Raw genomic sequence first — 24912 nt, 5'->3', positions numbered from 1 at the left:
ATCCTCAGTGGGTATATGATCCCCATATACCATGAATCCGCTTGATTATATAGACTCTCCTAGTGTCCATGCCGATCCTGGCTGCAATCAGACCCCTCTACTTGGATATAAAAATCGGGACATCCAAGTAGAGGCGTCTGATTGCAGCCAGGATCGGAAACGGGCACTAGGAGAGTCTATATAATCAAGCGGATCATATACCCACTGAGGATGGCTTGACCTTATCTTCATATATATTGGCTGAAGTACTTTTGACGCACTCTCATTCTGGGGCTCCCCCTTCTTTCTCATTCAATATTTTTATTGAAGTTTTCAAAAGAAAGACAGAAGGGTATGCAAACATTCAGATGGGATACTTTCAATGCGTATACGTATAAGTAAAGGCAAGATCATATTTAGAAGGATGAACATAAACAGTGTAATCAATACAGAACCAATACAACTGGGCCTCAAAAAAGACTGGATCAGAGGTGCTCTGTTAGCCTCTGAGCGATGCCGAATGTGCCTCCAATCCACCCTAACACCCCTAATGGGACAAAGCTGTGAATGGGTGGGGGCACACCTGTCAATTATCTCTATGGCCTTGTCCAAAAAGTGAGGTGTGGTGCTAGAGGTATGTAGGTACAGAAATAACCCCCGGAAATCGATTGCCTCAGGGAGGAATTGTATGAGCTATCTCGACCTCAACAAGGGTGAGTCAAAGGAAAGGGTTCATGGGGGTGTGCAACGTATACCACTACTAGGGATGAGCTTCGAGTTTGAGTCGAACTCTTGTTCGACTTGAACATTGCCTGTTTGCCTGTTCGGCGAACAACGAACAATTAGGCAAATTCGAAAAGCCGCGGAACACCCTGTTAAAGTCTATAGGAGAAATCTAAAGTGTTAATTTTAAAGGCTAATATGCAAGTTATTGTCCAAAAAGTGTTTGGGGACCTGGGTCCTGTCCCAGGAAACATGTACCAATGCAAAAAAAAAGTTTTAAAAACTGACGTTTTTTTCAGGAGCAATGAATTTAATAATGCTAAAAGTGAAACAATAAAAGTGTAAAATTACTTTAAATTTCGTACCTAGGGGGTGTGTAAAGTCAGAATGTGAAAAAGCGCATGTTTCCCGTACATAGAACTGTCCCTGCACAAAGTGTCATTTCTGAAAGAAAAAAAGGCATTTAAAGCCGGCTTTGCGGCTCTAATGAATTGTCGGCTCTGGGAATTCAGAGATGATTCATTCATAAAAAATAAAAATAAAAAGCGTGGGGGTCCCCCCAAATTCCATTAACAGGCCCTTCAGGTCTGATATGGATATTAAGGGGAACCCCGCCGTCAATTTAAAAAAAAATGACGTGGGGTTCCCCCCAAATATCCATACCAGACCCTTCAGGTCTGGTGTGGATTTTAAGGGGAACTCCACCCCAAATTAAAAAAAAATGGCGTGGAGTTCCCCCACCAGGCCACATGCCCTCAACATGGGGAGGATGTCCCCATGTTGATGGGGACAAGGGCCTCAACCCCACAACCCTTGCCCGGTGGTTGTGGGGGTCTGCGGGCAGGGGGCTTATCAGAATCTGGAAGACCCCTTTAACAAAGGGGACCCCCAGATCCTGCCCCCGCCTATGTGAATTGGTAATGGGGTACACTGTACCTCTACCATTTCACGAAGGAAGTGTAAATAGTTAAAAAAAAACACACAAACACCGTAGAAAAATTCCTTTATTAATAAAAATAAATAAAAATAATCCAGCGGTGGTAATTCACTCTCGATGCGGCTCCCTGCTCCAACGTTGTATTCTATGCAGCGACGGATGATCTCTCCAGCGACGGGTGATCAGCGGTCCGGTCCAGCGATGAGAAGATCCATCCGTCCAGAGCGCAGCAGGCAAGCTCCTCTCTCCACTGGACACAGCCCAGCGGAATGACGCGCTGAACACTTTTTAGGACAATAACTTGCATATTAGCCTTTAAAATTAACACTTTAGATTTCAAATGTTCGAGTCCCATAGACTTAAACAGGGTTCTAAAGTTCACACAAACATTTGGTGTGTTCGCAAGTTCTGATGCAAACCGAACAGGGGGGTGTTCGGCTCATCCTTAACCACTACCCACCTTTATGTAATATACTAGACTGTTAAAGTATGAATCGATAACTTACGGTAAATTGGTATGTATTTGTAACAGTCACCACCGTTTACGATATTCTCATTCCATCGCCCACATCAGCTTATCCGACAAGCAAGCAGACATCAGACACGATCCATCCCATTTCCCAGAATAAACGAGACACGCACAGCTCTGTTCTCTGGTTTCAAAATGTATGAACGCTTTTAATAGTATCTTAGCTTTCTTATATACAGTACAGCATGTTAAAGGTAATCACAGGGACAAAGAACTCTCCACCCACACAGCACACAATGGGGGGCTTCAATACACCTTCTCTTAGACCATGGGTCTTTAAACTACGGCCCTCCAGTTGTTCAGGAACTACAATTCCCATCATGCCTAGTCATGTCTGTGAATGTCAGTGTGTTACAATGCCTCATGGGATGTGTAGTTCTACAACAGCTGGAGGGCCGTAGTTTGAGAATCCCTGTCTTAGACAATGACATCCAGTTGAGCTAATCATTAGTCATCCCCCAGACGTCCCGTCTCCGCAATTAGAGGAGGTAATTACTACAGCTTGACAAGTCACATTCCACATATAAAACAGTATTAACATACATAATGAGAGGTCTTAGGAGCCAGGCTGACTTAACACCTAAAAGCTAGACATCTGACCTTTATGGACTGAATTAGCATCTCACAATGGAATGTCTAGGAGCAGCCCCAATTAACACCTCAAAAGCATGTGTCCTCACATTGAATGAAAACACTCCACTGACCTGGTGGGGTCAGAATAACCACTTGCAATATCTCAAGATATCCTGCACATGAATTATCAGTAATGTCCCATCTCATGTAATTTATAATTAATATTTTCCAGTCACCCTTTGCCCAAAAGGGGCACAGGATGACCCTAGACCCAAGAGTCATTAGTGACGCTGGCACAGGAGTACCCCATCCTTCAAAAGTCTCTGGGTGTCAATGGGTCATTCTGTTACAGTGTTCAACCTAATTAACAAGTTATAACTTGGAAGATGGAAGGATATTCCATGTAGATGGACCATATGGTTTAGGATAGAGTAGGAAAGTAAGGAGGTGGAAGACGAAGGTGCGGAAGTGTGCCAGGTTAGGGTTTCTCTAAAGTTTGTGGTCTCCACCTTCTTTCTTCATGTTGTGGGCTGGGCATTCCAAGTTTCAAATTAATATAAGCGAAACGTGTAGTGACTCCCTGGTTCTTTGATTTCCTGTGGGGCCCTGATATGGAAGATCATCTTTAATACAAGCCATAAGTTCCCCATATTTATGGGCATACCTACAGGTTACTCTGCATACATAGGATCAACCTACATGGGACAATACCATATGTATATATTATGGGCCAGATTCTCAAAAGAGATACGCCGGCGTATCGCCTGATACGCCGTCGTATCTCTGAGTCCGCCCGTCGTATCTATGCGCCTGATTCATAGAATCAGTTACACATAGATAACCATTCGATCCGACAGGCGTAAGGCTATTACGCTGTCGGATCTTAAATGCATTTTTTATTTCGCCGCTAGGTGTCGCCGACGTCGTATTCCCGATCGAGTATGCAAATTAGCAAAATACGCGAATTCCCGAACGTACGCCCGACCGACGCAGTGAAGTTACGACGTTTACGTAAGATTTGCGACGCGTAAAGTTGCCCCTGGGTATATGAGGCGCAGTCAATGTTAAGTGTGGGCATCGTTCCCGCGTTGAAATTTGAAAATTTACGTTGTTTGCGTAAGTCGTCCGTGAATGGCGCTGGACGCCATTTACGTTAACGTCGAAACCAATGACGTCCTTGCGACGTCATTTAACGCAATGCATGTCTGGAAATTTTAGGGACGGCGCATGCGCAGTACGTTCGGCGCGGGAACGCGCCTAATTTAAATGATCCACGCCCCCTAGCCGGATCATTTGAATTAGGCGGGCTTGCGCCGGAGGATTTACGTTACGCCGCCGCAACTTTACAGGCAAGTGCTTTGTGAATCAAGAACTTGCCCGTAAAACTTGCGGCGGTGTAACGTAAATGAGATACGTTACGCCGATCTACCTGAATCTGGCCCTATGTATTTACCTGTCTTGAATAAATTCTTTGATTTCAAAGGGGTTGTGAAGGTTCGTCTTCTATTTTCTAAATAGGTTCCTTTAAGCTAGTGCATGGTTGGTTCATTTACCTTTACCTTCCATTTCTTTCTTTGTTTGAATTTCTCACTTCCTGTTTCTCCTCAGTAAACTTTCCACCATCATCCGAGCGGTGGAAAGTCATTTAGAACAGCTTACTGAACACCTTACTGATGAGAAATTCAGACAAAGAAAAAAAACATTTAGAAGGGAAGGAAAAGGTAAGTGAACCAACAATGCACGAGCTTAAAGGAACCCATTTAGAAAATTAAAAACGTACATTTACAACCCCTTTAAGTGTTTTTTATAATGTTAAGAAAATGATTTTTTTTTACTCAATTGAGTTTTCTTTCTCTTTCATGTAGGTCTACTAGTGGCTGCCAATTTAAAGTCCATTATTAGTCCCTGTTTTTCCTTTTACGTTCATATTTGAATGTGGTGCCCCATTCTGAGTCATGTCTCAACATTTTCTCATTGAACACCCAAATGAAAGAAAAAGATTCCACTGACGGCTGATATGATCCTCCCATGACCACTCTTGGGAACCTCATTCTATAAACATCGCCATGTGGCCATATTTGGTCAGTGATATCAGCGTTATAACCACCCCTTTATTTACATGGTTGGGGATTCCCAACCAGTAAATAAATCAGGCCGGGTAATGTCATGGTTGTTAAAGATACAGGGCCAGATCCACAGCCCCGCAGCGCAACGTAACTTAACAGATTTAAGTTACACTGCCGCAAATTTCCTAAGTTAGGTATCGATCCACAACACACTTACCTGGAAATTTGCGGCGGTGTAACTCAAATCCGTCCGGCGCAAGGCGTTCCTAATCTAATGGGGCGAGTCCCATTTAAATTAGGCGCGCTCCCGTGCCGGACGTACTGCGCATGCTTGTGCCGCAAATTTCCCGACGTGCTTTGCGCGACGCGACGTCATTTTTTGATCGGCGCGTAGCGTATTTCCGTATTCCCGTACGGCTTACGCAATCGACGTAAAATTTTAAAATTTGACGCGGGAAGGACAGCCATACTTTACACAGCAGTACGCCTGCTGTGTAAAAGTAGGGCTGGTTTACAAAAGTGTAACTAAGCGACGGGAAACTAACGTAGCGGCGACGTAGCCAACGCAAAAAAGCTTTGAGGATCGACGTAACTCCTCATTAGCATACCCGACGCGTAATTTCAACGATGAATGCCCCCAGCGGCGGTCGCGGTACTGCATCTTAAGATCCGGCAGTGTAAAACTATTACACCTGCCGGATCTTCTGTCTATCTCTTGGAAACTGATTCTGTGGATCAGTTCCAAAGATAGAAACAGGGATACGACGGCGGAACAGCAGATACGCCGGCGTATCCCTTTTGAGGATCTGGCCCACAGTGGCTATTGGCTCCCACCACTTCCTGAACAACCATTCACAGTGGAAGAAGGAAACTGTCAAATATAGCAATGGTAGATGAACACCCAAATAGCCAAAGTAGCCAGAGATCATCTCTAATCCTCAAATTATGTTGGATCTCTACACGTTGCAACATGATTGTTTTCATTATTTTCAACTTTTAACCTTGCTGTCCTTTTTTGTAAAGCTGACCTCAGGGATGCTCCAAACCTGAAGATGGGTCATACCATGTCTGTGTCTCAGAGGGGAGGATTACATTTGTGTTAGGGTGTGAAGTATTCTCACCAATTTTGTGGATTTCCTTCTGGTGTCCCAGTTTTCTATCCAATCCAAAAGTTTTCCGATAGTCTAACTATCATGTGATCAGCCATAATGTGTCTGTATATATATGTACAATACAATGTGGGCCAGATTCACAAAGGTTAGCGGATCTTTAGATCCGTGTAACCTATGTGTTTTAAGATCCGCCCTCGCAAGTTTGTGAGGAAAGTGTCAAATTCACAACACACTTACCTCCAAACTTGCGACGGCGGATCCTAACTCCCCCAGCGGAATTCAAATTCCGCGGCTAGGGGAGTGTCATATTTAAATCAGGCGCGCTCCCGCGCCGATTTAAATACGCATGCGTCGTCCGGGGAATTTCCCGGCGTGCATTGCTCCCACTGACGTCAATAGGACGTCAGTGGTTGCGACGTGAGCGGGACTTGCGACGCGCGTGTTCGTGAATCGGCGTACGCAAACGACGTAGGAAATTTCAAAATCGACGCGGGAACGACGGCCATACTTAACAATACTTACCCCTGCTTTTAGCAGGGGTAAGTATACGACGGGTACCGCGCTACGGAAACGACGTAAGAACACAGCGTCGGGTCCGCGTACGTTCGTGAATTTCGCGTATCTCGCTGATTTACATATTATTCAGTGTAAATCAGCGGGAACGCCCCCGGCGCCATTTTTAAATCAAAAAAAAGATCCGACAGTGTAACACAGTGTGACACTGTCGGATCTCAGCCCTATCTATGCGTATCTGATTCTATGAATCAGGCGCATAGATAGGACCAGTAAAAATCCGAGATACGATGGTGTATCTGAGATACTCCATCGTATCTCTTTTGTGAATCTGGCCCTGTATGTTTAAAATTCAGTGTATCCATCTCATAGCATTTTTTTTAATCTCTTGCCTTTCTTAAGAATTTTCTGCGTGGGATTGCGAAAAAAAATAACTTGTGGATCGGTCTAACAGATGCGGATGGAACCTGGAGATGGGTGGATGGAACGCCTTATGACACAACTCCAAAGTAAGACACTAAAACCCAATTTTTTCATAATCCTTCTCACATATCTGCAACAGTAATGCCCCGTACACAAGGTCGGAATTTCCAACGGGAAAACATCCGTCAGAAATTCCCGACAGAAAAAGTCAGATGGGACATACACATTTCCAACCAAAGGCTCCCATCTGACTTTTTCTGTCGGAAATTCCGACCGTGTGTACGGGGCATAAGATCTGGCAAAATGATCTAAAAAGACAGCACACCGATAGATCCATTTGCTGAAGAACATTGGCCCAGATTCAAGAAGCAATTGCGTCTGCGTAACCATAGTTACGCAGCGCAATTGCTTACTTGCGCCAGCGTTTCGAATGCTCCTGATTTAGGAACCTCGTTACGCCGACGGCAGCCTAAGATATGACTAGCATAAGGCTCTTATGCCCTCATATCTTAGGCTGCATTCTTACGATGGCCGCTAGGGGGCGTTCCCGTAGTGGTCAGCGTATAGTATGCAAATTGCATACTAACGCCGATTCACAACCCTACGTGAGCCCTGCGTACGCAGTTTACGTCGTTTGCGTACGTCGGTTTTTGCGTAAGGCTGCCCCTGCTATTAGCAGGGGCAGCCAATGCTACGTATACCCGTCGTTCCCGCGCCGCGTCGCGTCGTTCCCGCGTCGCATTTTTGAAAAATTACGTCATTTGCGTAAGTGATTTGTGAATGGCGCTGGACGCCATTCACGTTCACTTTGAAGCAAATTACGTCCTTGCGACGTCATTTACCGCAATGCACGTCGGGAAAGTTTCCCGATGGAGCATGCGCACTACGCTCGGCGCGGGAACGCGCCAAATTTAAATGATCCACGCCCCCTACGGGATCATTTAAATTACGCGCCCTTACGCCAGGCAGTTTTCCGGAGCGCACACGCAATTTACGGAGCTACTGCTCCGTGAATCAAGCGTAGCGCAGGAAATTTACGGAGGCGCAGTGTTAAAACGGTACACTGCGCCTCCGTAAGAAAGGGGCAAGTCGTACCTGAATCTGGGCCATTGTTGAGACTTTATTTTCCTGCACTCAGCAATTTTTCAACATTTTGGGTGCCGCCTCTTCTCAAGATCTATGTACTGTACTTACTTGTCTCTCGATGTGAGTGACAGGCAAAGTTCCCAAAATCTAACATGTCTCATTTTCTTGTTATTAGTTAGTTATTATTTCAGATTTTTGAATTTTAGAATTTCCAAATCTACGAATTTACGAATGTTCAAATTTTAGAATTTATGAATTTCCGAATATTCTGAAGAATTTGTTAACCACTTAAAGACCCCTGGGCACGTGAAATACGTCGGCAGAAGGGCACGGCTGGGCACAAGCCCGTACCTGTATGTCCTCTTTAAGAGCCCAGCCGTGGGGGCGCGCTCGCGACCCGGTCCAAAGCTCCGTGACCGCGCCCGCAGTACCCGCGGACCCGATCGCCACCAGTGTCACAGGAGCTGAAGAACGGGGAGAGGTGAGTGTAAACACCTTCCCCGTTCTTCACTGTGGCAATGTCAGTGATCGTCTGTACCCTGATATAGGGAAAGACAATTACTGACGTCACACGTCCAGCCCCGCCCCCTACAGTTAGAAACACACATGAGGTCACACTTAACCCCTACAGTGCCCCCTGGTGGTTAACTCCTTCACTGCACTGTCATTTTCACAGTAAACAATGCATTTTCATAGCACTTTTCGCTGTGAAAATGACAATGGTCCCAAAAATGTGTCAAAATTATCCAATGTGTCCGCCATAATGTCGCAGTCATGAAAAAAACTGATCGCCGCCATTAGTAGTAAAAAAAATATATATTAATAAAAATGCCAAAAAACTATCCCCTATTTTGTAAACGCTATAAATGTTGCGCAAACAAATCGATAAACGCTTATTGAGATTTTTTTTTTTTACCAAAAATATGTAGCAGAATACGTATCAGCCTAAACTGAGGGGAAAAAAAACGTTTTTTTTTATATTTTTTGGGGCATATTTATTATAGCAAAAAGTAAAAAATATTGATTTTTTTTCCAAATGGTCGCTCTATTTTTGTTTATAGCGCAAAAAAAAAAAAAAACACAGAGGTGATCAAATACCACCAAAAGAAAGCTCTATTTGTGGGAAAACAAGGACACCAATTTTGTTTGGGAGCCACGTCGCACGACCGCGCAATTGTCATTTAAAGCGACGCAGTGCCGAATCGCAAAAAGAGGCAAGGTCCTTAACCTGCATAATGGTCCGGGTCTTAAGTGGTTAAACAGGGTTTCGTTACTTCTGACATTTCAGAATTAACGAATTTGTTAAAATTCGTTAAAAAAACAAATTTGGAACTAAACGAATTGCACATAGTTACATAGTTAGTCAGGTTGAAAAAAGACACAAGTCCATCCAGTTCAACCACAAAAAACAAAATAAAAAAACACAGTAAAATCCTATACACCCAACTCCATACCCACAGTTGATCCAGAGGAAGGCAAAAAACCCCAGCGGAGCATGATCCAATTTGCTACAGCAGGGGAAAAAATTCCTTCCTGATCCCCCGAGAGGCAATCGGATTTACCCTGGATCAACTATACCTACAAATCTTAGTACTCAGTTATATTCTGTACATTTAGGAAAGAATCCAGACCTTTCTTAAAGCAATCTACTGAGCTGGCCAGAACCACCTCTGGAGGGAGTCTGTTCCACATTTTCACAGCTCTTACTGTGAAAAAACCTTTCCGTATTTGGAGGTGAAATCTCTTTTCCTCTAGACGTAAAGAGTGCCCCCTTGTCCTCAGTGATGACCGTAAAGTGAATAACTCAACACCAAGTTCACTGTATGGACCTCTTATAAATTTGTACATGTTGATCATATCCCCCCTTATTCTCCTCTTCTCAAGAGTCAATAAATTCAGTTCCTCTAATCTTTCCTCATAGCTGAGCTCCTCCATGCCTCTTATCAGTTTGGTTGCTCTTCTCTGCACTTTCTCCAGTTCTCCGATATCCTTTTTGAGAACTGGTGCCCAAAACTGAACTGCATATTCCAGATGAGGTCTTACTAATGATTTGTACAGGGGGGCAAAATTATATCTCTGTCTCTGGAGTCCATACCTCTCTTATACAAGAAAGGACTTTGCTCGCTTTGGAAACCGCAGCTTGGCATTGCATGCCATTATTGAGCTTATGATCAACTAAAACCCCCAGATCCTTCTCCACTACAGATCCCCCCAGTTGTACTCCCCCTAGTATGTATGATGCATGCATATTCTTAGCCCCCAAGTGCATAACTTTACATTTATCTACATTAACCACTTAAGCCCCGGACCAATATGCAGCCTAAAGACCCAAGGTGTTTTTACAGTTCGGGACTGCGTCGCTTTAACAGACAATTGCGCGGTCGTGCGACGTGGCTCCCAAACAAAATTGGCGTCCTTTTTTCCCCACAAATAGAGCTTTCTTTTGGTGGTATTTGATCACATCTGCGGTTTTTAGTTTTTGCGCTATAAACAAAAATAGAGCGACAATTTTGAAAAAAAAGCAATATTTTTTACTTTTTGCTGTAATAAATATCCCCCAAAAACATATATAAAAACATTTTTTTTCCTCAGTTTAGGCCGATACGTATTCTTCTACCTATTTTTAGTAAAAAAAATCGCAATAAGCGTTTATCGATTGGTTTGCGCAAAATTTATAGTGTTTACAAAATAGGGGATAGTTTTATTGCATTTTTATTTTTTATTTTTTTTTTACTACTAATGGCGGCGATCAGCAATTTTTTTCGTGACTGCGACATTATGGCGGACACTTCGGACAATTTTGACACATTTTTGGGACCATTGTCATTTTCACAGCAAAAAATGCATTTAAATTGCATTCTTTATTGTGAAAATGACAGTTGCAGTTTGGGACTTAACCACAGGTGGCGCTGTAGGAGTTAGGGTGCACCTAGTATGTGTTTACAACTGTTTGGGGGTGTGGCTGTAGGAATGACGTCATCGATCGTGTCTTCCCTATAAAGGGAATGACGCGATCGATGCGCCGCCATAGTGAAGGACGGGGAAGCCGTGTTTACACACGGCTCTCCTCGTTCTTCAGCTCCGGGGAGCGATCGCGACGGAGCGGCTATAAACAAATAGCCGCGCCGTGGTCCCGGATCGCTCCCCGAGCGGACCCGACCTCCGCATGTAGCGGGGGGGGTCCCGATCGGACCCCCCACCCGCTAATAGGCGAGGACGTACCTATACGCCCATGTGCCTGTACGTGCCATATTGTGGACGTATATGTACATGCGGGGGTCGGGAAGTGGTTAAACCTCATCTGCCACTTAGTCGCCCAATCAGACAGAGCATTGAGGTCGGCTTGTAAATTGGAGACATCCTGCAAGGACGTTATTCCACTGCATAGCTTGGTGTCATCTGCAAAGACAGAAATGTTACTTTTGATCTCAGACCCAATATCATTTATAAATATATTGAAAAGTAAGGGTCCCAGCACTGAACCTTGGGGTACACCACTCATAACATTGGACCATTCAGAGTAAGAATCATTAACCACAACTCTCTGAATTCTGTCTTTCAGCCAGTTTTCTATCCATTTACAAACTGATATATCCAATCCTGTAGACCTTACCTTACACATGAGCCGTGTGTGCGGAACTGTATCGAACGCTTTTGCAAAATCCAAATATATCACGTCCACAGCCACTCCTCTGTCCAGGGTTTTACTTACCTCTTCATAAAAGGAAATCGGATTTGTCTGACAACTTCTGTCTTTCATGAATCCATGTTGTCTGCTGCTTAAATAGTTTTTTTCCAGCAAGAACTCATCCATGTGGTCTTTTATTAAACGTTCCAGTATCTTCCCAACTATAGAAGTTAAACTAACAGGTCTATAGTTACTTGGTAAAGACTTTGTTCCCTTTTTAAATATGGGCACCACATTGGCCCTGCGCCAATCCAGTGGTACTATTCCTGTCATTAATGAGTCCCTAAATATTAGATACAGTGGCTTTGAAATGACAGAGCTCAACTCACCTAGGATGCGTGGATGGATGCCATCAGGTCCAGGTGCTTTATCCACCTTTATTCTGTCTAAATATTTCTGGACCATATCACTTTTGAGCCATTGTGGATTTGGGGCTGTGTCACTCCCACCCCCATTTTGGACATGAGCTCCCCCATGCTCCATTGTATACACAGAGCTGAAGAAAACATTTAGTAAATTTGCCTTCTCTTTGTCCCCAGTCACCCACTCTAGATTATTTTGTAAGGGGCCTACATGCTCAGACTTCACCTTTTTACTATTAATATATTTAAAGAATTTTTTGGGGTTTGTCCTACTATCTTTTGCAATCTGTCGTTCGTTTTGAATTTTTGCATCCTTGATTTCCTTTTTGCATATCCTGTTATATTCTTTGTAACATTTAAACAACACGAGTGTTCCTTCATTTTTATATTTTTTAAAAGCTACTTTCTTATTGTTAATAGCTTTTTTAACTTTGTAAGTAAAATATGAGCTGTACTTACCGTTTTCGAGATGCATCTTCTCCGCCGCTTCCGGGTATGGGCTGCGGGACTGGGCGTTCCTATTTTGATTGACAGTCTTCCGAGAGGGTTCCAACGGTCGCATCCATCGCGTCACGATTTTCCGAAAGAAGCCGAACGTCGGTGCGCAGGCGCAGTATAGAGCCGCACCGACGTTCGGCTTCTTTCGGCTACGAGTGACGCGATGGATGCGACCGTCGGAAGCCTCTCGGAAGACTGTCAATCAAGAAGGAACGCCCGCTCCCGAAGACCCATACCCGGAGGCGACGGAGAAGATGCATCTCGAAAACGGTAAGTACGGATCATATTTTAAAACAACTAGCCGATTCCTCTAGACACAACGAGAATCCATCTAAGGGGATTGTTTGAAAAAATTGTTTAATGGGTGAACTCACGCTTTAAGTGTATGCTCAAACTGAGATACACTTACACCTAGCTTAAGATACGACTGCCTGTGCCGTCATATCTTAGGGTGCAATATTTCCGCTGCCTGCTAGGTGGCGCTTCCGCTGAGTTCGGCGTAGAATATGCAAATGACTAGATACGCCGATTCACGAACGTACGCTTGCCCGTCGCAGTAAAGATATGCCGTTTCCGTAAGAGGTACGCCGGCGTAAAGATAAAGCTGCCCCCTAGGTAGCGTAGCCAATGTTAAGTATGGCCGTCGTTCTCCCGTGTCGAAATTTGAAAAATTTACATCGTTTGCGTAAGTCGTCCGTGAATGGGGCTGGACGTAATTTACGTTCACGTCGAAACCAATACGTCCTTGCGGCATACTTTGGAGCAATGTTTGTAAAAAACGTCAATCACGTCGGGTCATGAGTAATTTACATAAAACACGCCCCCCTCATCCTCATTTGAGTTAGGCGCGCTTAGGCCGGCCCAGTTACGCTACGCCGCCGTAAATTAGGAGGCAAGTGCTTTGTGAATACAGCACTTGCCTCTCAAACTTACGGCGGCGCAGCGTAAATACGATACGCTGCGCTGCCGTAAGAAGGGGCACAGCTACCTGAATCCAGCCCAGTGTCTTCATCTAATCACTATCATCTTTCCTTTTCTTTAGGTTCTGGGAGGAGGGCCAGCCCGATGATTGGAGGGATCATGGTTTCGGAGGAGGGGAAGACTGCGTTACGTTAAGGGATGCAGATAGGTGGAATGATGATCACTGTTCCCAGAGCTTCCATTACGTCTGTGAGAAGAAGATAGTCTAACCCGTTTACATCAGAGGACACCTGCCCTTTCTGTCTGCCCTTTCTCCTCCTCCATCATACTAGAGACATGTAGAATCTACTACTGCAAAAATAATCCTCCAGGATATGCTTGGTCTTGTAGTTAACCACTTCAGCCCCAGAAGGATTTTCCCGCTCAATGACTAGGCCATTTTTGGCGATACGGCACTGTGTTACTTTAACTGACAATTGCGCGGTCGTGCGACGTTGTACCCACACAAAATGTACGTCCTTTTTTCCCCACAAATAGAGATTTCTTTTGGTGGTATTTGATAGACATGTGAGTTCCCAACGAATGGATTTTCGTACGAATTTGTTAGTATCCGTACACTCGGATCAATTCGAACATCCGAAAAGCTGAAAGAACCAAAATACGAAAGTTACAGAATAACGAACAAGCGAAAATACGAACATACGATTGGACAATCTTACTAAAATACGTGTAGCGCCTATGTACTATATAGTACTGGTGCTATCTAAATTTAAGGTCCCGTACACAAGTCCGAGGAACTCGTTGGGCAAAACACATCGTTTTGCTTGTCGAGTTCATTGTGAAGCCGCCGAGGATCTCGGCGAGCCAAGTTTCCTCATTGACTAACGAGGAAATAGAGAACATGTTCTCTATTTGGCCCGACGAGTTTCTCGTCGGCTTCCTCGGCGAAAAGTGTACACACCACCGAGTTTCTCGGCAGAATACCGCTCCGATCGAGTTTCTGGCTGAATTCTGTCGTGTGTACGGGGCCTAAGTGTAGATCAGAGTGTAGGTAAACTCTGATCCAGATAGTTGAAAATAGTAGTGTCTGTCTCAGCTTGGCTGTGCTGTGAGCCCATTCTGCGGTATTGGGGTGTTCTTCCAGCCCCGGTGCTGCAGGTGGCAGCAGTGGAGTCAAGGTTTGGGTGCTCTTTCCCAGCAGCCAATCACAGGGGTTTGTCCTCGCTGTGCATGCTGGGGAGGGGTATTTATGGGGCAGACGCCATTGGTTCTGGGTCTTCTTCGTCGAGTGTGGCACACACCTTTATGGTAGCCACATCACAGGGCCCCGGCGCCATGGCCTACCCGGCCAGTATTCCTGGTTCCGGGACCATGCTGGCTCTGAGCATTTGAACCAGCGATGGGGATCCAGTGAGCGACTGGGTTCCCTCTGTTAAAGATCCCAAGCTGTGTGCTGTTCGGTGGTGGAATTGGTCTGAGGAGCGCCATTGAGTGGCTGGCGGTCCAATAGGGCTTGGATGAAACCACCGGGGATCACAGGTAGCCGGATACTGCGGGACTGATTACCTGTCAGTCGGTACCTGGGCGACAAGCTGAAGAAGATCCAGACGCAACTCAATTAACCACTTCCAGACCGCCGCATGTACATGTACGTCGGCAGAATGGCACGTACAGGCACATTGGCGTACCTGTACGTCCCTGCCTAGACGTGGGTCGGGGGTCCGATCAGGACCCCCCCCCCCCGCTACATACCGTGGTCGGGTTCCCTCGGGGAGCAATCCGGGAGGAGGGCGCGGCTATTTGTTTATAGCCGCCCCGTCGCGATCGCTCCCCGGAGCTGAAGAACGGGGAGAGCCGTATGTAAACACGGCTTCCCCGTGCTTCACTATGGCGGCTGCATCGATCGAGTCATCCCTTTTATAGGGAGACTCGATCGATGACGACAGTCCTACAGCCACACCCCCCATCAGTTGTAAACACACACTAGGTGAAACATAACTCCTACAGCGCCCCCTGTGGTTAACTCCCAAACTGCAACTGTCATTTTCACAATAAACAATGCAATTTAAATGCATTTTTGCTGTGAAAATGACAATGAAAAAATGTGTCAAAATTGTCCGAAGTGTCCGCCATAATGTCGCAGTCACGAAAAAAATCACTGATCGCCGCCATTAGTAGTAAAAAAAAAAATAATAATAAAACTATCCCCTATTTTGTAAACGCTATAAATTTTGCGCAAACCAATCGATAAACGCTTATTGCGATTTTTTTTTACCAAAAATAGGTAGAAGAATACGTATCGGCCTAAACTGAGGGAAAATTTATTTTATATGTTTTTGGGGGATATTTATTATAGCAAAAAGTAAAAAATATTGAATTTTTTTCAAAATTGTCGCTCTATTTTTGTTTATAGCGCAAAAAATAAAAACCGCAGAGGTGATCAAATATCACCAAAAGAAATCTCTATTTGTGGGGAAAAAAGGACGCCAATTTTGTTTGGGAGCCACGTCGCACGACCGCGCAATTGTCTGTTAAAGCGACGAAGTGCCGAATTGTAAAAACCCCTTGGGTCATTTAGCAGCATATTGGTCCGGTCCTTAAGTGGTTAAAGCGGGAGTTCACCCATGTATTAAAAAAAAAAATGTCTCCCCTTAGATTCCTGCTCGTTTGGTCTAGGGGAATCGGCTATTTGTATTAAAATATGATCCGTACTTACCCGTTTTCGAGCTGCATCTTCTTCCGTCGCTTCCGGGTATGGGTCTTCGGGAGCGGGCGTTCCTTCTTGATTGACAGTCTTCCGAGAGGCTTCCGACGGTCGCATCCATCGCGTCACTCGTAGCCGGAAGAAGCCGAACGTCGGTGCGGCTCTATACTGCGCCTGCTCACCAACGTTCGGCTTCTTTCGGAAAATCGTGACGCGATGGATGCGACCGTCGGAAGCCTCTCGGAAGACTGTCAATCAAGAAGGAACGCCCATTCCCGCAGCCCATACCCGGAAGCGACGGAGAGGATGCATCTCGTAAACGGGTAAGTACTGCACATATTTTAAAACAAATAGCCGATTCCCCTAGAGAAAACGAGCAGGAATCTAAGGGGAAAAAGTGCTCTCTAAGGGTGAACCCCCGCTTTAAGGAGGCATATCTCCAGGAATTCAACCCAGAGGGGACCTGTGGCAGAGGTATCTTCTGAGGCTCATTGAGAGGGGTCTGTGGCAGAGACTTCATCCTGAAATTGTCCGAGTGATACTCCGGCTGCCAGGTCAGTGAGAGAGGCCTGTCCGGGTACACTAAGCCCACTCCGGCGGGAGTGGTGCTAAGAAGTGTTACGTTTGGGAGCAGGACTGTTTCCTATCATTACACCTGAATCTGCTGTTCTTCTTTCTTCTTCAGCTTTACTTTCCTCACCACAAGTTTACTGTTTTTACCTGGCTGGGTAATAAAGAGCACAGCAAAGAGCACCTGTCTGGACATTCCTTTTACTTCTACTAGATGTACTATACATCAATCACCCCTAGGAATTTTGGAGGAGCCATGAGGTAACACGCCGCCCAAAAATCCAGCAGCTCCTCCGGGGGTAGTGCTACATACGAAACACACGAAACAGCAAAATAACGAAAATGACGTCTAAAACGAACGATTTGCATTCCGTATTTTAAATCCTTTGTCTGTTCGTATTTCCATTTGTGTGTTTTGTCAATCCGTTTCTTTGTCTGTTGGTAAACTCGTGTACTCGTATTGTTCTTTCGAATGGGCACTGGGCAGTGTAGTTAGTGAGTGATGTATCTAATGCCGCGTACACACGATCATTTTTCAGCATGAAAAAAACGAAGTTTTCCCAACTTCATCATTAAAACGACGTTGCCTACACAACATCGTTTTAAAAAAATGCTCTAGCAAAGCGCGGCGACGTACAACCCGTACGACGGCACTATAAAGGGGAAGTTCCATGCGGATGGCGCCACCCTTGGGGCTGCTTTAGCTGATTCCGTGTTAGTAAAAGACGATTCGCGCTTTTCAGTCTGTTACAGCGTGAGGAATGTGCTTACTCCATTACGAACGGTAGTTTTACCAGAACGAGCGCTCCCGTCTCATAACTTGCTTCTGAGCATGCGCAGGTTTTTTAGGTCGTTTTAGCCCACACACGATCATTTTTTACAACCCGAAAAACGACATTGTTTAAAACGACGTTAAAAAATGCAGCATGTTCGATTTTTTTTTTTGTCGTTTTTCAGAACCTGAAAAATGATGCGTAGCCCACACACCATCATTTTAAATGAAGTTTTTGAAAAACAACGTTTTTCATGACGAAAAATGATCGGGTGTACGCGGCATTACTTACTGTATTTGCTGGCGTATAAGACTACCTTTTACACTCATAAAAACTGGCCAAAAATCAGAGGTCGTCTTATACGCCGGGTCAGCTGCTCGGATGCCTGCTGGATGTGCGGTAATACTGTATGTAGCTTTGGCTACATACTGTATATACCGCTTAGCCAATCCCGGTGAGCCTTGTATTCAAATGAATACAGAGCCTGCTCGGATTGGAGTAACAACCTTTACCAATCCGAGCAGCCTACATACAGTAGCCTGCTCGGATTGGTTTTGAGAGTCTGAGAGGGGCGGGCTGATGATGTTACAGCCTCTGCCAATCCAAGCTGGCTTTGTATTCATTAGTAGAATACATCGCTCGCTGTGATTGGCTCCAGCTCCAGCAAGGAAGGAAGAAGAATATGGCTCCAGCTCCAGCAAGGAAGGAAGAAGAATATGGCTCCAGCTCCAGCAAGGAAGGAAGAAGAATATGGCTCCAGCTCCAGCAAGGAAGAAGAAGAATATGGCTCCAGCTCCAGCAAGGAAGGAAGAAGAATATGGCTCCAGCTCCAGCAAGGAAGGAAGAAGAATATGGCTCCAGCTCCAGCAAGGAAGGAAGAAGAATATGGCTCCAGCTCCAGCAAGGAAGGAAGAAGATATGGCTCCAGCTCCAGCAAGGAAGGAAGAAGAATATGGCTCCAGCTCCAGCAAGAAGGAAGAAGAATATGGCTCCAGCTCCAGCAAGGAAGGAAGAAGAATATGGCTCCAGCTCCAGCAAGGAAGGAAGAAGAATATGGCTCCAGAAGGAAGAAATATGAAGCGTCGGAAGGGGGCCGTCTTATACGGTGAGTACAGGCAAAAAATCCTAAAAAACTGTCAAAATTAGGGGGTCGTCTTATACACCGGCCAAATACGGTAATATCTTAGCCAATCAGCTTATCTCTTTTGTGCTGAGCAGTGGCGGCTGGTGCTCCATTTTTTTGGGGGGGCGCAAACAAAACCCCAGTGAACCCCCTCCCCCCCCCCCCAATGTCACTCACAGAGACAATGTGACCTGCATTTAGACAGAGGGATAGATTGGACAGATAGATAGATAGATAGATAGACAGACAGACAGACAGACAGACAGACAGACAGACAGACAGACAGACAGATAGATAGATAGATAGATAGATAGATAGATAGATAGATAGATAGATAGATAGATAGATAGATAGATAGATAGATAGATAATCATACAGATACATAGATAGATAGATAGATAGATAGATAGATAGATAGATAGATAGATAGATAGATAGATAGATAGATAGATAGATAGATAGATAGATAGATTATCAGACAGATAATTAGATAGAGATAGATAGATAGATAGATAGATAGATAGATAGATAGATAGATAGATAGACAGACAGACAGACAGACAGACAGACAGACAGACAGATAGATAGATAGATAGATAGATAGATAGATAGATAGATAGATAGATAATCATACAGATACATAGATAGATAGATAGATAGATAGATAGATAGATAGATAGATAGATAGATAGATAGATAGATAGATAGATAGATAGATTATCAGACAGATAATTAGATAGAGATAGATAGATAGATAGATAGATAGATAGATAGATAGATAGATAGATAGATAGATAGATAGATAGATAGATAGATAGATAGATAATCAGACATATATATAGATAGATAGATAGATAGATAGATAGATAGATAGATAGATAGATAGATAGATAGATAGATAGATAGATAGATAGATAGATAGAGACAGAGAGAGAGACAGAGGGACAGAGAGAGACAGAGGGACAGAGAGACAGAGGGACAGAGAGAGACAGAGAGAGACAGAGGGACAGAGAGAGACAGAGAGAGACAGAGGGACAGAGAGAGACAGGGGGACAGAGAGAGACAGAGAGACAGAGGGACAGAGAGAGACAGAGAGACAGAGGGACAGAGAGAGACAGAGAGAGACAGAGGGACAGAGAGAGACAGAGGGACAGACAGACAGAGAGACAGAGAGAGACAGAGGGACATAGAGACAGAGAGAGACAGAGGGACAGAGAGACAGAGAGAGACAGAGGGACAGAGAGAGACAGAGGGACAGAGAGAGACAGAGGGACAGAGAGAGACAGAGAGAGACAGAGGGACAGAGAGAGACAGAGGGACAGAGAGAGACAGAGAGAGACAGAGGGACAGAGAGAGACAGAGGGACAGAGAGAGACAGAGAGACAGAGGGACAGAGAGAGACAGAGGGACAGCGAGAGAGAGAGAGACAGAGGGACAGAGAGAGACAGAGGGACAGACAGACAGAGAGACAGAGAGAGACAGAGGGACAGAGAGACAGAGAGAGACAGAGAGAGACAGAGGGACAGAGAGAGACAGAGGGACAGAGAGAGACAGAGGGACAGAGAGACAGAGGGACAGAGAGAGACAGAGGGACAGAGAGACAGAGAGAGAGACAAAGGGACAGAGAGAGAGACAGAGGGACAGAGAGACAGAGAGAGACAGAGGGACAGAGAGAGACAGAGGGACAGAGAGAGACAGAGGGACAGAGAGACAGAGAGAGACAGAGGGACAGAGAGAGAGAGAGAGAGAGAGAGACAGAGGGACAGAGAGAGAGAGAGACAGAGGGACAGAGAGAGACAGAGGGACAGAGAGAGACAGAGGGACAGAGAGAGAGAGACACAGAGGGACAGAGAGAGACAGAGGGACAGAGAGAGACAGATATAAGAGACAGATATAAGGAGACTTGTAAAGCATGGCTGTAGGTCGCAGAGCAGGGAGGCCCTCCCTCACACACAGGAGATAGTGTAATGAAGGCTCCAGCACAGATCGGGTGAAGCATGGCCCCCCCTCCACTCTCGATCACAAGCTGACAATACATCCAGCAAGGTGCTGCTCTATGTGATGGAGTGGACACTGGACAGACACTGGGTTAAAAGAATAAATAAAGGGTTTTAATAAGAATATTTTACTTACCTCCATGTCCTGGAGCCAGAGAACTGAAACTGAAAGTGACACAGCCGCCCGCCGGGAAAAGCACTGCTCATTTCCTAGCAGTGCAGAAGGAACCAATGTGAGGGGCTGGAGAGACACAGGACCGATGTGATTGCGCTGGAGAGGCGTCCTGCACAGCGCCACAGAGCTTAAAAAAAAACTTGCAAATGATACGTCTTGCTGCAGCATTGGCAGGACGTTTTCAATGATGCCTATTCCTTAATATCGCACTGTTCCCGGCGCCCAGAGCCCGCCCCCGAACACTTTAAAGGACCTTTTTTTTCATTTTTTTTTTCATTTTCTTTTGTTAATGGCTTTTGGGGTGGGGGGGCGCCGCCCCCTCTGGCTCTTGCACCGCCACTGAGTCTAATAACATAGATTTCATGCATTGCACAAATCTATGTTATTGTCCCGCTGCCGCCCACTATTCAGCTGGCCGGATGTTGAGCGCCAGCCAGCTGAATAAACAGCAGCTGGTTGGCTGTACGGAAGTACAGCCCTCGGGTCCCCGGAAGCGTATCCTCGGAACGCACGGGGTGTGCGTTCCTTGGATAAGACTGACAGGCGTCTCAGCCAATCAGGTTGGCCGCTTCTGGCTACCGTTAACCTGATTGACTGAAGCGTCATCGAGGGCGGGAGAAGATGTCGAGGACGTGAATGGCTGACTCCAGTAAGGTAAGTGCCGGGCGGGGGGGGGGGGGGGGGCATTTTACAGGGCACAGTGACATCAATGGGCACAGTGGCGACAGTGGACTTTTGCATCACTTTTACATCACTGCCACGGTCGGTTAAATAACCGACGTGTCAGAACGCGAGGTGACGTAAACACAACGACATGCTGAAAAAAAACGAAGTTCAATGCTTCCAAGCATGCGTCAACTTGATTCTGAGCATGCCCGGGTTTTTTAACCGATGCTTTTGCATACTAACGATCGGTTTTGACCTATCGGTTAGGCATCCATTGGTTCAATTTTAAAGCAAGTTCTAAATTTTTTGACCAAAGGTTAACTGACTGATGGGGCCCACACACGATCGGTTTGGACCAATGAAAACAGTCCTTCAGTCAGTTTTCATCTGTTTTGACCGATCGTGTGTACGAGGCCTCACTGTGTTCATGTGCATGCCTCACTGTGTCCATGCCTCACTGTGCCCATGCCTCACTGTGCCCATGCCTCACTGTGCTCATGCCTCACTGTGCCCATGCCTCACTGTGTCCATGCCTCACTGTGCCCATGCCTCACTGTGCCCATGCCTCACTGTGTCCATGCCTCACTGTGTCCATCCTCACTGTGCCCATGCCTCACTGTGCCCATGCCTCACTGTGTCCATGCCTCTCTGTGTCCATGCCTCACTGTGCCCATGCCTCACTGTGTCCATGCCTCACTGTGCCCATGCCTCACTGTGCCCATGCCTCACTGTGCCCATGCCTCACTGTGTCCATGCCTCACTGTGTCCATGCCTCACTGTGCTCATGGCCTCACTGTGTCCATGCCTCACTGTGCCCATGCCTCACTGTGTCCATGCTTAGACTTACGTTTAACATGGGAGTATATAGAAGGGTACCTGACTTTGAAAAATTGGTGCTCCCGGCCGTAGGTCCCCCGGACAACAAACTTTGCAAACTTGTAGAGGAAGAGGGGCTATATGTGTGCCAAATTTGGGGTCCAGGGGACCTATGGCCGGCCGGTACCGTGTCCCCACCACATTTCAGCCCTGGGTCTGACATATCTGGGGGCGAAGAGGAGGGTGACCCAACATGGGTGCCGCCTGCCTTGTCGGTTCACAGCAGCGAGTGACGACGAGGAAGGTAGGCAACCCGGGGGAAACGGTGCACCAGGTCACCAGGGAGACCAGCGTCAGGGGTCTCCACTGGTGATGGCAGCAGGAGGTGTCAGCAGCAGCAGCAGCAGCAGGCAGGCAGCTACACCTGTGCGCACGAGTCCCAGCAGGTGCAAGTCAGCGTCACCCCATCTGACAGGTGGACGGCGCTGAAGTCACCTGTCTGGGCCTACTTCACCCTGGTAGCAGATAACCAAGACCATAGCCATCTGCCATATCTGTCGTGCCAGGGTGAAGAGACGAAGTGCTTGGCTCGGGTGGGTACCACAGCTCTGAACCAGCACCTGAGAATCGAACACTGGCGGGAGTATGACCAGATGAAGCGTGGTGGTGGTAGCAGCGCCACCACCACAAGTGAGCAGGGTACAGCAGCCCCTGCCACAGCTTCATCTGTTCCCAGCAGGTCATGCCCCCCCGCTCCCTCTAGTAGAGGTGCTGGTACCGGCAGCCAGACCTCTACTTCCACAGCACCCTCCTCTTCTGTGTCCTGCACTGCCGTCCGGCGCCAGGCGGCGCTTTCCGACGCCTTCGAACGCACCACTCCCTTCCCCCCTGGAGACCCGACATGTGCATTCCCTCAATGGGCTCCTGGCAAGGGTTATTGCCCCAACATCTGCTTCCCTTCAACATTGTTGACTGCACCCCTTCAGGCAGATGTTGGAGCAGGCCCAACCCCAATGGCGTGTCCCCAGCCGCCATTTCTTTGCCAGGACTGGTGTCACTGCCTACACCAGCACATTGTGCAGAATGTAACCCTGTCGCTGGATCACGCTGTCAGCGACAGGGTTGCATCTCACAATGGATGGCTGGACCAGCAGGCATGGCAAGGGCCGGTACATCAGCTTCACGGCCCATTGGGTTTCCCTCCGAGGCACCGGGGAGGGATCGGCGGCATCAGATTTTGTGTGGTGCCGCCCCGGGGTGTCCAGGGGAGAAACTGCTGGTCTCCCTCAAGCCACTGTCTCCGCAGCTGCTGAGCTCCAGCAAGCTCCCCGTAGCTAACTCAAGTGTGGGGCACGTGCGCTGTCAGGCCGTGCTCAGCTTGTTAGTTTAGGGGACCGGAGACACACTTGAAAAGAAGTGCTGACCGCACTTCAGGCTCAGGTCCAGAAGTGGCTGACACCCCGAAGGCTCCAGGCAGGTATGGTTGTCTGTGACAAACGGCAGCAACCTACTCTCCGCCCCTCAGGCTGGCAGTCTGACCCACGTTGCCCTGTCTGGCACATGTCCCTCAACCTTGTGGTGCAGAAGTTCCTGCGCACCTATCCCGGGTTGAGTGACATTGTGCTAAGGGTATGTAGGATTGTTCAGCCACTTCAGGCGCTCCCCAACTGCTACCGCGCCCCTGTCCAAGTTTGCAGCGGGACAACAGCCTGCCCCTTCACAGGCTGATTGTGGACAGTGTGACGCGGTGGAACTCCACCCTCCACATGCTGGAGAGGTTGTGGGAAGCAGCGAAGGGCGGTGAAGGAATACCTGCTGGAGCAAGGCACTGCCGGGCCATCAACAAACACTCCCGTACATACCAGTGCGGAGTGGGGGCAGATACACCAGGTCTGCCATGTGTTGGCCCCTTTCGAGCAGGCGACCAAGATGGTGAGCAGGGAGCATGTCGGCCTCAATGACGTGCTCCCTATAGTGTTCTGCTGGACAGGGCACTAGATCGCCTGCTCGAAGCTGGGGAGAGTGCCCTGGTGGAGCAGGAGGAGGCAACACTGCTCCACCCAAGACCAGGCCCAGGACGAGGAGGAGGAGGATGATGATGATGAGGAGGTTACTGGTGACGTCCTGGAGTCAGGGCCTGGTCAGGAGGGAGAGCCGGTGTTGGGGGCACCGATAGTCCGGGGGTTGGGCATCTCTGAGCGCGAGCAGCACGCGCCTCCAGCATGAAGAGTCAGACGTCATGGACCCGGGCAGCATGAGGAGTCACAGCGGGCTGTGCTCTTCCCATGGCTGCCCACATGCTGAGATGCCTCAGGAGGGACCCCGGGTTAAGACTATCAAGGAGAGGGATGAATTTTGGATGGCCACCCTTTTAGATCCATAGATGCAAGGGGAAACTGGAGCAGTTCCTCCCAGCCAGCCGGAGGCAGCACCGGATGGAGGAACTGCAGGCACGCATAGTCCAGCCGGTTGGAGCAGGCAACTCCCCGGCCTCCAGTTGTCCCCCCTCATCTCACCCAGCAGGTGGCTGCACCCAGCAGCAATAGCAGTCGAGCAGGGGACCTAATGGGTGAGATGAGGATGTTCTTCCAATCTGAGCGACCCAGTACCAGCAGCAGCAGAAGCCAGTCACCACCAGCGGCTGGCCCCATGGTTGCAGACTACATGGGGTCCCTCGG

General features: G+C 47.1%; 1 protein-coding gene across 1 annotated transcript in view; it reads left to right on the top strand.

The window, feature by feature from the left end:
• The window catches only part of LOC120930805 (asialoglycoprotein receptor 1-like), a 74968-nt gene that overhangs the window by 44249 nt on the left and 5807 nt on the right, over window positions 1–24912 (top strand). Inside the window, exon 11 of the mRNA XM_040341981.1 lies at window positions 6835–6941. Coding sequence (XP_040197915.1) covers window positions 6835–6941 — 107 coding nt within the window. The remainder of the gene's footprint in view (window positions 1–6834; window positions 6942–24912) is intronic.

Source organism: Rana temporaria, chromosome 3 (genome assembly GCF_905171775.1).
Source record: "Rana temporaria chromosome 3, aRanTem1.1, whole genome shotgun sequence".
Taxonomy (NCBI): Eukaryota; Metazoa; Chordata; class Amphibia; order Anura; family Ranidae; genus Rana; species Rana temporaria.
Note: the sequence above shows the minus strand (reverse complement) of the source record. Positions and strands in the feature narration are given on the sequence as shown.